The sequence below is a fragment of the Pectinophora gossypiella genome, chromosome 23, assembly GCF_024362695.1.
Source record: "Pectinophora gossypiella chromosome 23, ilPecGoss1.1, whole genome shotgun sequence".
Taxonomy (NCBI): Eukaryota; Metazoa; Arthropoda; class Insecta; order Lepidoptera; family Gelechiidae; genus Pectinophora; species Pectinophora gossypiella.
This window is the reverse complement of record NC_065426.1, coordinates 8558811-8574744: the sequence shown is the minus strand read 5'-3', so window position 1 is coordinate 8574744 and position 15934 is coordinate 8558811. Positions and strand designations below refer to the sequence as shown.

General features: G+C 37.5%; 1 protein-coding gene across 1 annotated transcript in view; it reads right to left on the bottom strand.

Moving 5' to 3' along the window:
• LOC126377528 (putative ferric-chelate reductase 1 homolog) overlaps positions 1-15934 on the bottom strand; it is a 40513-nt gene that overhangs the window by 14270 nt on the left and 10309 nt on the right. The window contains exon 2 of the mRNA XM_050025314.1: positions 590-698. Coding sequence (XP_049881271.1) covers positions 590-682 — 93 coding nt within the window. The 5' untranslated portion in view covers positions 683-698. The remainder of the gene's footprint in view (positions 1-589; positions 699-15934) is intronic.

The following is a 15934-nucleotide window of genomic DNA, read 5'->3' as shown; positions in this document are numbered from 1 at the left end:
CAAGTGGAATTTCATGTCGGAAAATTCATAACATAACATAAACTGCCTATATATGTCCCACTGCTGGGCACAGGCCTCCCCTCAATCAACCGGAGGGGGTATGGAGCATACTCCACCACGCTGCTCCACTGCGGGTTGGTGGAGGTGTTTTTACGGCTAATAGCCGGGACCAACGGCTTAACGTGCCCTCCGAAGCACGGAATCATCTTACTTTTTCGGACAATCAGGTGATTCAAGCCTGAAAAGTCCTTACCAAACAAAGGACAGTCTCACAAAGTGATTTCGACAATGTCCCCATCGGGAATCGAACCCGGACCTCCAGATCGTGAGCCTAACGCTCTAACCACTAGACCACGGAGGCTGTTGTGAAAATATTATTGTCAAATGGCAGTAACGGACCCTTATTGATTCGTCATGTCTGTCTGTCCGTCCGTACGTCACAGCCACTTTTTTTTTTAAATTATTTTCCGTTCCATACTTTTGCGACGGAAAATTCCACTTGATATCAACTCAGAATCATGGTCTGAATCATACCTCAAAGTTTTCGTTACGATGTCACTAACACCCTGTATGTCTAAAGTTTACTTACACCAGGAGGGGCTCCGGACCCATGTTGCTCTGATGATTTGACCAGGAACAGTATTGCCAGCGCCAACCTCAATATTCTTTTCTTCGGTACCATGGTTGGATGGGATTACCTGAGGGCAAAGACATGGAATATAAGTTATAAGCAAGTATAATACATACATTTTATTGCTTTTCTTCTCTGCTAGCCCAAACACCTCCACCAACCCGCAGTGGAGCAGCGTGTATAGGCTGTTTATGTCTTATGCTTATGTCTTCTGTAGTGTAGTGAAGTATGCTCCATACCCCCTCCGGTTGATTGAGGCAAGGCCCAGCAGTGAGATGTGTATAGGCTGTTTAAGTTTTATGTTTATGTCTTCTATAGTGTGGGTTGTGAGGTGGATTACCAACCTCATCAACCCTGGTGTTAGGGTTATTGAGCCGTCAAATGCCCCTGACGTGACTCATGTAACCACTACTTACTTACGTAACCGGGATCAACGTTTGCTTAACATGCTTTCCGAAGCATGAATCGTTTTACTTTCGGGCAATCAGGTGATCAGCCCAAACCTATACCTACAAACCAAACTAGGGATCAAAAAGTGGTTTTTGTGATGTTGCCACCGGGATTCGAACCCGGGGCCTCCGGATTGCGAGTCCAACTTTCAACCACTGATCCACAACAGTCATGCAGGTTCTATTTAAGGACGTCATAGAGTAATGAATACGTATAGAAGAGACACTCGACCGTCCATCCTCCGAAGGGAAAACCAGCCCAATACATGTTAGGTCACATACCTCCGAAACGCATTTCTCGGGTATATGGATTACCTCACGATGTTTTCTTTCATGCTGAGCACGTGATAAACGTATGAATTCGAAAATCATTGGTTTAGGTTAGGTTAGGTTAGTTAGTATTTTTTAGTTAGTTAGTATTTGTCCAAACCTGCCCTGCCACACTACAGAATCGAGCATTTTTCCGACTGGGCTAACACGGCCCGCCATATATAATTTTTTACTCCGTTAACTTTGCTTCTTCTTCTTTGCGAGTCGATGGCGATCGATACTAAATTTCGAATAAGTAGGTATCGAATTTTGAATTTTATCTTTTTTCGTATTTTCATTGTTTCAAATGAGAACGCAATGGAACACAGCCATACAGCCTGATCTGTAGTTTCGAGTTTTTTTCGTACCTCCGTTAACTTTGCTATAAACCAGAAACAATATCTTTATGTGTTAATCGTGAGTCACCATAACCCCTTCACTTCAAGACCTTAGTTTACTTCCTCGTTCAGAATGTACCTTGGAAATTATACCTATTTCCTTCTCTCCTATAGGTAGGTCTTGTATATCTATCCTTTTCATTCTTATGGTTTAGAGGAACGTCTTGATTTTATCGATATGGGTTTCATTATGAAACGTATGAATATTTAAATACGTAGTGACTTGGGCTCAAACTTAACTACTATATCGATTATAAATTATATATTTTTTAATTCTTATTAAATTTTTATCATACTTAACATTTTTTATATCTACTATGGAACTCTATCTACCATTTGCTTCGATGCTGACACACTTCTCTTGCTTCCTAAACTATCCTTCCTTCCTTCCTCCTATATCGTATCATACACGCACTGTTCAGAATAGATCGTACTGAACACTTTTTATGGACATCCCCAATTTGACCAATATACAACCACTTCATTTCAATACTTACATTATTTAATATATTATAATCACGCTTGTTATCTCTAATGGGATGGGCAGATGAGCTATAAACCGTTTTCTAGTAGGTATGATTAAGAGGAAACCCACATTCCCGAGAAATGAACTTTCGGAGGTGTGTGACCTAACCTGTACTGGGCTGGTTTTCCCTTCACGGGTTGGAAGGTCGGACAGGCAGTCGCTTCTGTAAAAAACCGGACCTGTCAAATCTTCAGGTCAGGTAAGCGGACCCTGTGAAAAACGGGATAATGCTAGGGAGACACTCGATACTCGTAGGTATGCTTTAGTGTGCAAGAATTGTTTTGATGTTGAACTAACTGTAAAAAACATAATTAAAACACATAATAACAGGTTCTTACGCGGTAAGAACCCGTTATTATGTGTTTTAATTATGATAATAACCGCGTAAACTTAAAACAATGTGTAAAAAACATTTTACCAAATTCTATGCATATCATTCCATCACATGTCAAATATTTGACATGATTCCTTATCTAGTAGGCTGTAACTTGTTGATGTATGTACGTATTTCGTTTTTACAATAAAATATCAGACAGTATGTTGAATTTGTCAGAAAATAATTTTAAAACTCATGTGAATTTTATTTTATGTAAAAAAGCTTATTATAAGATTAATAATGACGAATAATAAATGTGTACCTAATCTGAAGATTTCACTGGTCCGGTTGTTTACAGAAGCGACTGCCTGTCTGACCTCCCAACCCGCGAAGGGAAAACCAGCCCAATACCTCCGAAATTCCCTCACCCCTGAGCCCCGGATCACAATGTGTTAACCTTATTATAAATGATTTAAGCACTAATGTTACCAATGTTTTCCGCAAATAAATAATGATTGATTGATTGATTATTTAATTTATTCCTCACCATCGAAATAACCATTTGTAATTTATAATCGCATCAACCAATAGGAAGTGTCAATTTGCCGGAAACGGAAACAGTTGGCATGCTCCACTGGTGTTGCTGGCTGAGTAGGAACCTTATATCGTGACGTCATGATTCGAGGAAATGACTGGTAAATGATTCAGGCGATGACTTGACTAAAGGACGAAGTAATACATTTTTACTTCTTTTGTTTTACTTATAAATTGGGTAGTTTCATAGGTCAAAAATAAATTATGAAAATCTGATTCCTAAATAAAGACAGATCTAAAGGTGACAAAAACGTTTTCTTTTTTCTTTTTAACCTTTTTATGAATTTTAATAAAGCAAATGCAATAATAGGTGCGACATTTTGTCACGTTTTTCTATGACGTCACAGGTTGCTTTTTCATACAAATTCTACAGTAATTTCGTGCCTCTCGGAAAATTCACGAAATACACTTTTGCGACAGAAAATTCCACTTGATACTAACTCAATATCATGGTCGGAATCACCCCTCGAAGTTTTCGTTACGATATCACTAACAACTTGTACAAATTTACCAAGATTCAAGACTAAATACATAACGTATCTAACTAAAATACTCCACTTTAAACTTGCGTGGTTGAATTTACGACCACTCTGACATTGTAACGACAAGGTTGTATTCCAGCTGACCTCACTCTGTGATCAATCATACGCATAGTGCAAAAACTATGGCAGTTTCTTACACACCTGTCGGTTTTTGTCGTAATATTAGAACACTTCATACACACAAACTCGTTTTACACAGACACTACACATTGACGATATTGTACACGCGCATCTGTGTGTGTGACGTCTGACGTCATACGATTCAAGTCTAAATTATGTTCGAGGGGGTGAGGTAAACCTAGCTCAGACGCTGGTGGAGAGCGGAGAGTTGCCGTTCTCTCTCTCTCTTTCCTTGCCATTTATTATTCCCATCTGATGATGGGGTCTGCCTTCTTCGTACTTCTCTTCCGCTTCGCTCTATCAGACGTGTCGTTCTCGGAGACGTTGCACATGCATAGGTCCTTTTTGACCACATCCGCCCATCTTGTTTTTGGTCGTCCTCTTGGTCTAAGCCCTGGTATGTTTAGATTGGCTGTAACGTTACCCACACAGTCTGGAGGTCTTCTTTTTACGTGTCTTCTGATTTGACTAGTTGGAAATTAGCCTGTTGCCCGCACCGGCACGCCTGCGGGGCGCCTATATATTATATTTATTTTTCATGGTGATCGTTCATCAAAACATGCTACTTAATTAATAACTAATTTGCAATAAAATTTATCCTAGGCTAAGTGCTTAATGTGAATGCAATTAATTCGTTCAGTGTTTTTTTTAAAGTTATATGTAATACCTATTTATTCATATTGTGAACTTTTATTGTTCAAAATGTCTTGTTTGTGATTTGTGTTGTGTGGTAAATAAATAATTAAATATTAACTGATTATTATAAAAGCAAGTTTATTTTTGTCTAAACTAGTATTTCTATTATTATTGCGTATGGCAGACAAATATCCTGCTTGGATCAAATATCCAGCTTAAGCTCCCCTAACCAAGAACCCTAACCCTAGAAGAAGATTTCTATTAAGACGCTACCTCATTTAAGGCCGTTAAACCCTTAACTATAAGACCCTTTATAAGAAATGTATTGCGGTCAATCAGGGGAGTAGATAACCTACATACGATGACCCCAATACGCTGGTTATTTATTAAAGAAAACCGTCTTTACAACGAGGTGGCCTAGTTAAAATAACTAGCATTGTTATAATTATATTTAAGTAAGTAAGTAAGTAAGTAAAATCTTTATTTCCTCCACAAATAATAAAACACATGGATACATAATTACATACAAAAATACAATATTTGTAGAGGCTGGAGCCTAAACTAGGATACCCTGTGTTTTAGGACTCCAGGCCTCCACCCCCAAAAAGTCATGGTCAAGAAAAAATAACAAAATATAAAAAAAAAATTAAGAAAAATTAAGTTAAGTTTTTTTTTTTTTTTTAAATTGTTAGACTAACGTAGACATGGGTTCAAGATCTTTTTTTTCGACGTGACTTATTGTAGATTTACCGCAGATGGCATTAACTACTTGGCCGGACAAATGGCGAGCGCTGAAGGCTCTCACCCGGTACAACGTTTAAGACAACAGGCCTAAGGGTGCCCAGTTGGGCGCGAACCTCGGCTCAGGGGGTCGTCTGAGAGGAAAAATGAATATTTGAAAGAATTAATCGACCCTAGTGGGTTGATAGGGATAAGCGCTGATTGAGGGATATCGTCGACCATGCCGGCGGGGTCGGTGTCGGGGTCCTGGGTTCAAGATATTATTGTTTCATTTGAATAGATTTTCATGTAATAGGTCCCGAAGAATTCACCTGCCTTTTACTTGATTTTGATTGAAAGTTACGAAGTTTTAGGTAAGTAATTGTCATCTCTTTTGAGCAGAGCGATTGATACAGCAACCCAAATACTTACCTACAGATGTGGCAGTTCCCGGTAGTTAAAAGGCGCATCACTTATGTAAAAAGAGCTTTATTATCGAACCTTTATTATAAAACCAGAGTTCAAGAAAGAATAATTTGAAAAAAAAAAGCAGCCATTCCCACTTTGGAAACATTCCCAGGACCGGCACATAATAGTGCTTTTTTAACGTGACTTATTGTATATGTATACATACCACATTTGCCACAGATGGCATTCAATACTTGGCCGGACAAATGGGGAGCGCTGAGGGCTCTCATCCGGACATCACTGCGCGTGACATGACAAGCCATCACCAACACAAAATGAACTAAGTAATAGTTAGAAGTCAGATCTAATTTAGCCTTGTGATAAATAACTTGAAGTTACAACTAGTTAAGTAATGTAGGCCAAACATGCTGTTAAGACGGCGTCGTCCCCTATTTGGTAACTTATAAGTACCTACCTAAGTATTTGTAACTGTGACCTAAGAAATATTTGTTTTTATAATAAGTAACGTGCTTATGGTAAATATAAGTAGGTACCTATTTGTAACTGTCATCTAAGAAATATTTGTTTTTGTAATAAGTAACACAGCCTCCGTGGTCTAGTGGTTAGAGCGTTAGGCTCACGATCTGGAGGTCCGGGTTCGATTCCCGATGGGGACATTGTCGAAATCACTTTGTGAGACTGTCCTTTGTTTGGTAAGGACTTTTCAGGCTTGAATCACCTGATTGTCCGAAAAAGTGCTTCGGAGGGCACGTTAAGCCGTTGGTCCCGGCTATTAGCCGTAATTAAACACCTAATAAATAAATAAATAAATACCTATATTGCTTCTCTTTATTTTGAGTGGAAGATGTAATTGTGCCTGGGTGTAATAAAAAGGGCCATCATTTATACCCAAAAACAAAGATATAAGATGCACAGGTATATTTTGTTAGCCATGAAATTAGAAGGTTAAACGAAGGAAAATTTGTACAGTGCCATCTATATTATTTTTGAGGAACATAGCCAGGAAAATGAGGAAAGTCCATCATTGTAAAATAAGATAGCGACTTACTTATTTGATATATTATAAATAGTAACCTTCCCTTCCCGGTACCCTCACTTACCTATTCGGCGAAACGCAAACATTGCTTCACGATAGCTTCTCAATTTTCTACTTATTTCGTGGAATGTTATATGTCAAATTGGAGATGTCCTTAGAAAAGGTTTAGTACGATCTACTCTGAACCGGCGTGTGTGTATGAAGCGATTGATGAATGTGGAGGAAGCAAGGGAAGTGTGTCAGGATCGAAGCAAATTAATTCCATAGTCTCTGCTTACCCCGGTGGGAAATAGGCGTGAGTTTATGTATGTATGTAGCTATGAGTAATTGGTGTTAGGTTAGGTTAGTTATTACGTACAGGAAACAATAGGTAGGTACTACATATGCATTCCACATTCAAAAATAACGCTACAGATAACAAATAGTGACTCATCTCAGCCTACAGACAAAACAACCATGTCATCACCCCGCTAAATGTAATAATAACGAAGATTGTTTTGTTTAAGGAAAATGCGTTTCAAGTATCTCAATACGCAAGTACCTATCTTGCAAATAACATTCTGTTTTTTTAGTCTTTTATTTACTTAAGGGCTTTTAACAATATTTGTTATGCCAGCCCCATCGATCAAGACTGACTAAAACTGATAAAAAATCATATTTAATTCAAACGGCTCACCCACAACAGCCTAAAAAGAGGATTCTAGGTGACAATGTATTCTTGTGAAGCTTATTAAACGGCTTATTACACCTAGCAATCTTAGCTTCACGTCAAATTACCTATACCAACTTTAAGGGTGGTATTAATAAACTAATCTCAACTGAGACTGCCCTCAAGATCATGCTCAAGTCCCTGTTTTTATATAAGAAATGTCACATTGGCGTGATCTTGAGGGCAGTCTCGAAGCTGAGATTAGTTTGTTACTACCACCTTAAGATGACTCTCACACGACGCGGATTTTGTTGAGGTGCACCGCGCGGGCGAGGCAGTAAATGCGTAGACAGACAATGGCTCCGATTCCTGCAGACACCTCCTAATTTTACTTTAAGTTTTTTTTTTTATATAATTTGGAGAACTTACAGACTAATTATACATTAAATGAACTAAATATACATGAGACAATGCTAATAACAAGTTCCCGCCAATAAATGAAAAGGTAGGAGAGAAATTAAAATAAGATAAGAAAAGTGGCTAGAATGATACATAAAGATAAATAGCTAACAAGGAAAAGGAAAACAAAACCCTAAGTCAGTTCGAATGCAGGTGGGTTAGTATACTAATCCAATTTAACTTAACCATTATTATTTTATGAGTATAATTATAACATGAGTAAATTTATTGAGTCTCAAAATATTCTTGTGTTAGAATTCGCTTAATAGATGCAATACTAGTGTGGAATAAATCTATGCTGTTAGATGATTCATTAAAAGAGCCTATACCTATACCTGTCATTTTCTTATTCGCCGAAAAGGAAAGAGACGAATGATTGACAGTCAATCAGAATAACCCGGGCGAATCAAAAAGGTATCTCGCTGGTATGCAAGCCGTCTTACGTGTGCTGTTAACTTAATTCTGTCGAGTTATTGGCCGATGTAACATTTTTAGGCGGTTGTTTTGGATTTCAGCTTTACCCGTCCCTTTCTTTTTCAATGGTTAAGAAAATGACATGTATAATTTAAAATAAAATTAGATGGCGTTTGCAGGAATTAGCACCAATGTTGTTAAACATAAGTTCCACACTAATTTTCAACACGTCGCGCCAAATGTTGTCAAGTGCAAACGCGGCTTCAAACCGCTTCACCACCAACCGCGTCGGTTCGCGGTATCGTGTGAGAATCGCCTTAAACAATATGCTAACAAAAATACACACGGCCTACATCAGTGGGTTCAACGTGTTTGTCAGATGTCTTTTGGTAGGTGTAGGGAGATATCGAATGATGGTTCTAGAACGCTCGTTTCCCTATTAAGAACATACATACATAAACTCATGCCTATTGTATAATGGTGCTAATTCCTGTAAATACCATCTAATTTTATTTTAAGTTATATCTGTCATTTTCTTATCCGCCGAAAAGGAAAGGGACGGGTAATTGACAAGCATAAAATTTATGGAACACACGTCAATTTTAAGCACAAATCTAAACCAACCGTCTAAAAATTTTACATCAGTCAATAACCCGACACATTCATTTACTCATTCTTCCTAAAATTAAGAGCTGTGAATCATCCGTCCTTTTCCTTTTCGACGGATATGAAAATGACGGATATAACTTAAAATAAAATTAGGCGGTGTCTGCAGGAATCGGGGCCATTGTATAGCTCTACAGCTACAAAGAGGCTCGCCGTACCGGGAATCAACGTTCGGGGACTCGCTGTCAAAATCAAAATTCCTTTTTTAACAACTGCCTAAGCAGTCCGATTTCAAAACATGACACTTAGTTACTTATAAAAAAGTTTGTTTATCATTTTAGTCAATTATGCCTAAACGGTAGTGTAGTATAATAAAATGACGTCACAGACGCATCCCACACACAGATCAACTACTGCGCACAACCGGTTATGTCGGGCCTGGGGTTTACCCGCGCACGTAGGACTCATAGAAGGCTACGAGACGGAGAGGGCAAAGATTTTCCTTGAACGTGGTATGTTAAGGTTTATTTCAGTGTTTCCTTAACGGTGGAGACCAATACCCACTCCTCGCCAGTTATGTTTAAGTCCTAAATAAATAAATAATAATAATTGTATCCATGTTACCAACATTGGTCGAGCAGGCGCCATAGTCCCCCATAGTCCCAGTATCCGGTCCACTAACCCCAACCCAATTGCCCAGTTCCCTTTGTTCCCATAATCTGCAATAGTCCTACACGAACCGGGGATTATCTTTGGGTGCACTCCCATAGTGCATACACATACAGGGATCATCGCCGGTTGGTGTCACATCACATTTAGATTAAATTGTCTTAAGGGGCCTCTTCGTGTTGGCTTCGGCCCCACGCACGCCTTCCAAAAGTCCGGGACTCCAGAGTCCCGAGATATGGAAATGACAAACATAATAATAATAATAAGTGGCTAGTAGAAATGAATTTTTATAGCCTTAAAGATTATTTTGACTATAAATGTAATATAATAATAATTAATTGATATATTTATTTAATCACGTTGACATTCCGTAATAATTGACATTGAATGTTATCAATTTAAATAATTGTAATATTGTATATTAATTTCTTTGACATTATTTTATTAATTATGTCGTTCATTGTAATAATTATTGTAATTATTTATGATTATCTCATTTCTCAAAACTGGCTCCCTGCTCACCAGGTTGAGAAACAGCCCCAACAGCATCCTGAAGACATAAGCTGATCGATACACATCGCCGCTTTGGAGATGTTTTGTGCGTAGGGTGACGATCACGGGAAATTACCCGTTCACGTGATGGTCATGAATGCGTGCAAAATATAATTTTCGTTACTTACTAACAATAGTTTCATAAGTCACATCTTACTAACATAATATGGATGTAATTTTTTGATCCGAAATAAACAATTTTATTTATTTATTTATTTATTTCTTGTAAGTTTTTGCATGCCATACACTTGGTGGATCATGAGATCCTTATACATAAAATTGTGACCATCTTGTGACAACCATGTATCCAAGCAAATAAAATTATTCTATTCTATTCTAATAAAAAAAGTCCTATATAATTATTTCTTATTTTATGGTAATAGGGGGCGAGCCTATTGCCATAAATAAACGGATTTGTGCCCACAAATTCTGGAAAGCACGTGATAAAAAAATAAAAAAAAATCTATTATCTATGATTGTCAGCTGGGGCAAGTGATCCAAACATGAATTTAAACTAAAAGTTTATTCTTATTCTAACGACCTCACTGGTCCAGTGGTTGAGCGTTGGGCTCACGATCCGGAAGTCCCGGGTCCGAATCCCGACACCGGTGGGGACATATCAACATATGACAAAAATCATTTTGTGATTCCTAGTTTGCTTAGGACATTACAGGCTGATCCCCTGATTGTCCGAAAGTAAGATGATCCGTGCTTCGGAAGGCACGTTAGGCCCGGTCCCGGTTACTACTTACTGGTGTAAGCGAGTAATCGTTACATGAGCCATGTCTGGGGTCGTAGGCGGCTCAGTAGTAACCCTGACACCAGGATTGGTGGGGTTGGTTATCCACCTCACAACCCACACGATAAGAAGTGAATGTGATCGAGTTTAATTGCTAATATGTGATCAACAACAGTTGTGATAAAATAAATGAGAGGAAGCCTTTAGAGTTTTTGACAATTAAGTTTCTATACATAATTAAATAACAAGGATGAAATACGAAAGTACACCTTATAACCTTGACATTATGTAACCTCCATTGTAATCAAAAGAACCCACTCTTTTAGGGTTCAATGTTAAAAGGTTCAAATATCGTGCAAAAACATTGTGTTCAGATCATAACCTAACATAAACAGCCTATATACGTCCCACTGCTGGGCACAGGCCTCCCCTCAATCAACCGGAGGGGGTATGGAGCATACTCCACCACGCTGCTCCAATGCGGGTTGGTAGAGGTGTTTTTACGGCTAATAGCCAGGACCACGGCTTAACGTGAACGGCACGGAATCAGCTTACTTTTTCGGACAATCAGGTGATTCAAACCTGAAAAGTCCTTACCAAACAAAGGACAGTCTCACAAAGTGATTTCGACAATGTCCCCACCGGGAATCGAACCCGGACCCTCAGATCGTGAGCCTATCGCTCTAACCACTAGACCACGGAGGCTGTGTTCAGATCATGAAATGAAAATGTCTATGATATTTAATGTTATAAAAAAGGCACTATCATAGGAGGCTTCCTTCTTAGCATCATGCGACAGGTAATTAAAACTACGAGTGCATTTTAAAATACCCTACGGACCCCGCACTCCACTTATCGTGTTCACGTTTGACCATTCGTCAAATGTTTTTTTTTAATTCAATTTAACCTTTAGATGACTCATGTAACTACGCAAGTTATAATAACTATAATTTACAACTTTTTGAAATATTTATTAGTAGTATGTAGGTAGGTAGGTATATGTGGGTTGTTATAATATTGTCTCACTCCTAACTATTGTGAATGGGCAATCTCTGTGTGATCAGCCTGTAATGTCCTAACCAAAGTATCGATCACAAAGTGATTTTGGTGATATGTCCCCACCGGGATTCGAACCGGGACCAACGGCTTAACGTGCCTTTCTACAATAAGTACACCTCTGCCTAACCTGCCGGGGATACGGGCGTGATACTGTTATATATTATATTCATCATTATCAGCCGTACGACGCCCACTGCTGGGCATTATTATACTGTAAATCCCCGGATTCAACGCATGAATAATTTCAATAATAACCAATTTACGCGTAAAATGACGATTTAATACGATAACATTACCGGAATTTCGGGAAATTGCCTAGCGTGGGAATCGACCTTGCTACAACACTAGCCGATATGATCTTAAAGGCCGTGCTTATTGGCATCGGTTTTTAACCGACTTCAAAAAAGGAGGTAAGGTTGTTAGTATTACGCTATGAGCCTTCTGTATTTATCTAAGGCGTACTATGTCCAGTGCCCCAGCGCTCCCCACAAGTCTGGCCAAGTAGTTAATGTCATTTACAGAAAATCTATAATAAGTCATGTCAAAAAAAGCCTACTTAATCCGAGGAAAGTCTACAACAATTCACATTAAAAAAAATGCTTGAGATTAGGTAGTATAAACAGAACGACCAGTTAAGTACAATAATAATTAGTGATTATATTTCGACAAAGATAACATTTTACAATAGCCTTAATGCTGCCTAATGCGTAGTAGGTGCCAGTAAGAATTACTCTGTCAAAGTACGCAAGCTAGTGTTGTGACGTTCGTTAGCGTACATTAAAATTTATTGAAATTATTAAAAAATAATAATTAATAAAATAATTAGAAAATGTAGATAAATATTTGATGTAGATGTATCAGTCTTGATTAGGTCGATCGATTCTTTTCTATCTAACAGTAGGTATAAAAAGAATCATGGACAATAATTTGGTCTCTATGTCACAAACCATGCATTCTAGTGCTAAAAACTACTTTAATTAATTAATTCTGAGTTCTAAAAACTTTGCCTTCCAAGTAAAGTGGTAAAAAATGTTCAGTTTTTGTGACTTCTAGGTTTAATTTCGTTGTAAGGTCACCGGTCGAATTGTTAACAAAAACATACCGAAGCCAAGTATATCTTCCGCATTTTACTATTTACTCAAACTTTACTTCTGTAATTTATAATTCGAAAGGTGGAGTCATAATTCTGGCGGTGGAATCATAATCCGAGCGATGGAATCATAATCCGAGAGGTGGAATCATAATTCGGGCGGTGGAATCATAATCCGAGAGGTGGATTCATAATCCGAGAGGTGGAATCATAATCCGAGAGGTAGAATCATAATCCGAGAGGTGGAATCATAATCCAAGAGGTGTCCTAATGGTAATGGTAGCTTTAAGCGAGAAGGCCGCCATTTGCCATGTACCTAGTTAAAAGAGTCTTTTTGTAATTATTTCTTGCAATAAAGTATATTTGTATTTGTAGAATCATAATCCATGAGGTGGAATCATAATCCGAGAGGTGGAATCATAATCTGAGAGGTTGAATCATAATTCGGGCGGTGGAATCATAATCCGAGCGGTGGAATCCTAATGGCTTGATGGACAAACGTATTTATTAGTCTAGTTTAGGCATCAGTTTTTAATTAAACATCATCCTTTAACGTGTTTTTTATAGCGGTGTAAGTATTTTACATAATTGGTGGTGTTTTCCACTTCTTACTAGACCACAATAGCGACGACGCTACCTCATAGAGGATTAGCAACCAAAAGAAAACCTCACCCATTACCATAACCTCAAAACCGAGCTCCTCAACTATCCAACTGTATTGTTCATTCATTCCATCAGCTCCTTACACAGATCTCGGTACATGGGTAAGTGTCTAAAAGGCTTGTAAGGTCGCAGTAACTTATGAAGTTATGAGCCATAAAAGAGTTCATTGTTAACAGAATTTTGATTAACAATTCACGAATACTCGCTTCAGTAATAAATACGACTTACCTATTCCATTGCACTCGATACTGGTCGGACATTGAGGGACTTTCCAGGTTATGTATAGGTGCCGAGATTTATTATTATTATTATTATAAACTCATGCCTATTTCCCACCGGGGTAAGCAGATACTATAGAATTCCATTTGCTTCGATCCTGACACACTTCTCTTGCTTCCCGCCGAGAATGCCGAGATTTAACGTGTTAATTACCCGTTTTCTCATTAGTCGGGTACTTACATAATTATTCCAAAAAACAACGTAATGGCAGAAGCATATAATAAAAATTGTTGCTTGATATTTGGATAGCATGCTACCTACATTGTTTCTCTTTATTTTGATCTGAATAATACTCGTAATGTGGTGTAATAACAAGGGTCATCATTTATATCCAAAAACAAAGAAAAAATATGCATTATGTCTGTTATCCATGAAATTAGGAAAATATGTACAGCGTCAACTATATTGTTTTTGAGGAACGTATATGAGGATATATATATATATATATATATATATATATATATATATATATATATATATATATATATATATATATATATATATATATATATAGGCTACGTTCCTCTATATATATATATATATAATAATTTTATATATTTATGTATACGTAATATAAATATGTAGTTAAATGTACTTATTTTATGTAGGTTGTTCTTTTAATTATTTATTTTGTTAGAATGCACTAACCCGCTATTATACAATACTACTATGCTACTATTACTATTATGCTATTATTACTTGTACAAAATTTTCCTGTACCCAAAGGTTGCCTGGAAGAAATTGCTGCATGAGCAATAAGGCCGCCTGTTGTGCTTTTCTGTATATGCTGTCCTTATCTCTGTATTTTGTGTCCATTGTGCGCAATAAAGTATTTTATCTATCTATCTATAGTACAAAAACAATCGCTTCAAAAAATCTTCCATTTTGATTACAACGCCGCCGCCATTAAAATCTCAGTAAAAACTCTATTAAGTTACTATATATTTGTAATCCAACAGAATGCGTGTTTCACAAAACAATATCACAGTAACCGGTTAGTTCAAGGTCCCTCTCGTGGATACAGTTTGACTTACCAGTTTATGTATTGTATAAGTAGTTAGTTAGGTAACTGGGGTCTTAACCATGTTAACGACTGTGACAGTGACAAAAAAATTATGGGATTGACATATGGGGTGAGAAAATGTCAAAAATGCCTGAGGTGATATGTGTCATAGGATGCCTAAGATATGTGTGTGTAAGGTGAGAAAACTGTCATAAATGTGTAAGGTATGTGTGATAAAAATCGCTCTCCATTTGCCCGGCCAAGTAGTTAATGCCATATGAGGCAAACGTAAGTTATAACTGGATATTTTGTTATTTAAATTTTAAAATGTTTTTTTTTTATTTAAATGATTGGTTTGTATTAGTACGGCTTTGAAATAGACTATTCAGGGCGCCAACCTACTCGCGTCAGACATAGTACTGCGGGGCAGAAGGCAAGAGGGAAACCACTGCTCTATTTTTCCCTAAAAAGTAGCGTGGAGAATGCTACACCGACAAGAGCGTGGCTCTTAAATTAGTGATGTGATGAAATTATTATATTAAAAAGACAAAATATTCTAGGATATCATTGCGTTTACAGATGCCATTGACTTCATGTTCGGAGAACTACACGAAATCGACAGACTAATCTCCGATCTGCTTAATTATATGTACGGTCATGAGCATTAATATGTATACACTTTGGTACCATATCACATTAACTTTTTTGACAAATTGTACTGTAAGTTCACTAAATGTCAAATATGTTAGTGCGACGGAGGCCTAAAGTGGGTACATTATATTGCTCATGACTGTACAGCACTATTACGAGAATAGTGCGTAATAAAAATATTTAATGGCCGTCTCGACTAAGACAAATTATAATTCAGCAACATGTCAATGAAATAACTCTTACACAATGTCACACATTCACAAAATCAAGGTCTTGTTCTTGGTAAACGACTTACTTCCTTAACCAATTCTATTTACGGTACTAAAACCTTTCTTACCGGATTTGACCGTAGTAACCGCTATAGTAATTTATTTATCCCTTCCTCATCCCTCTCT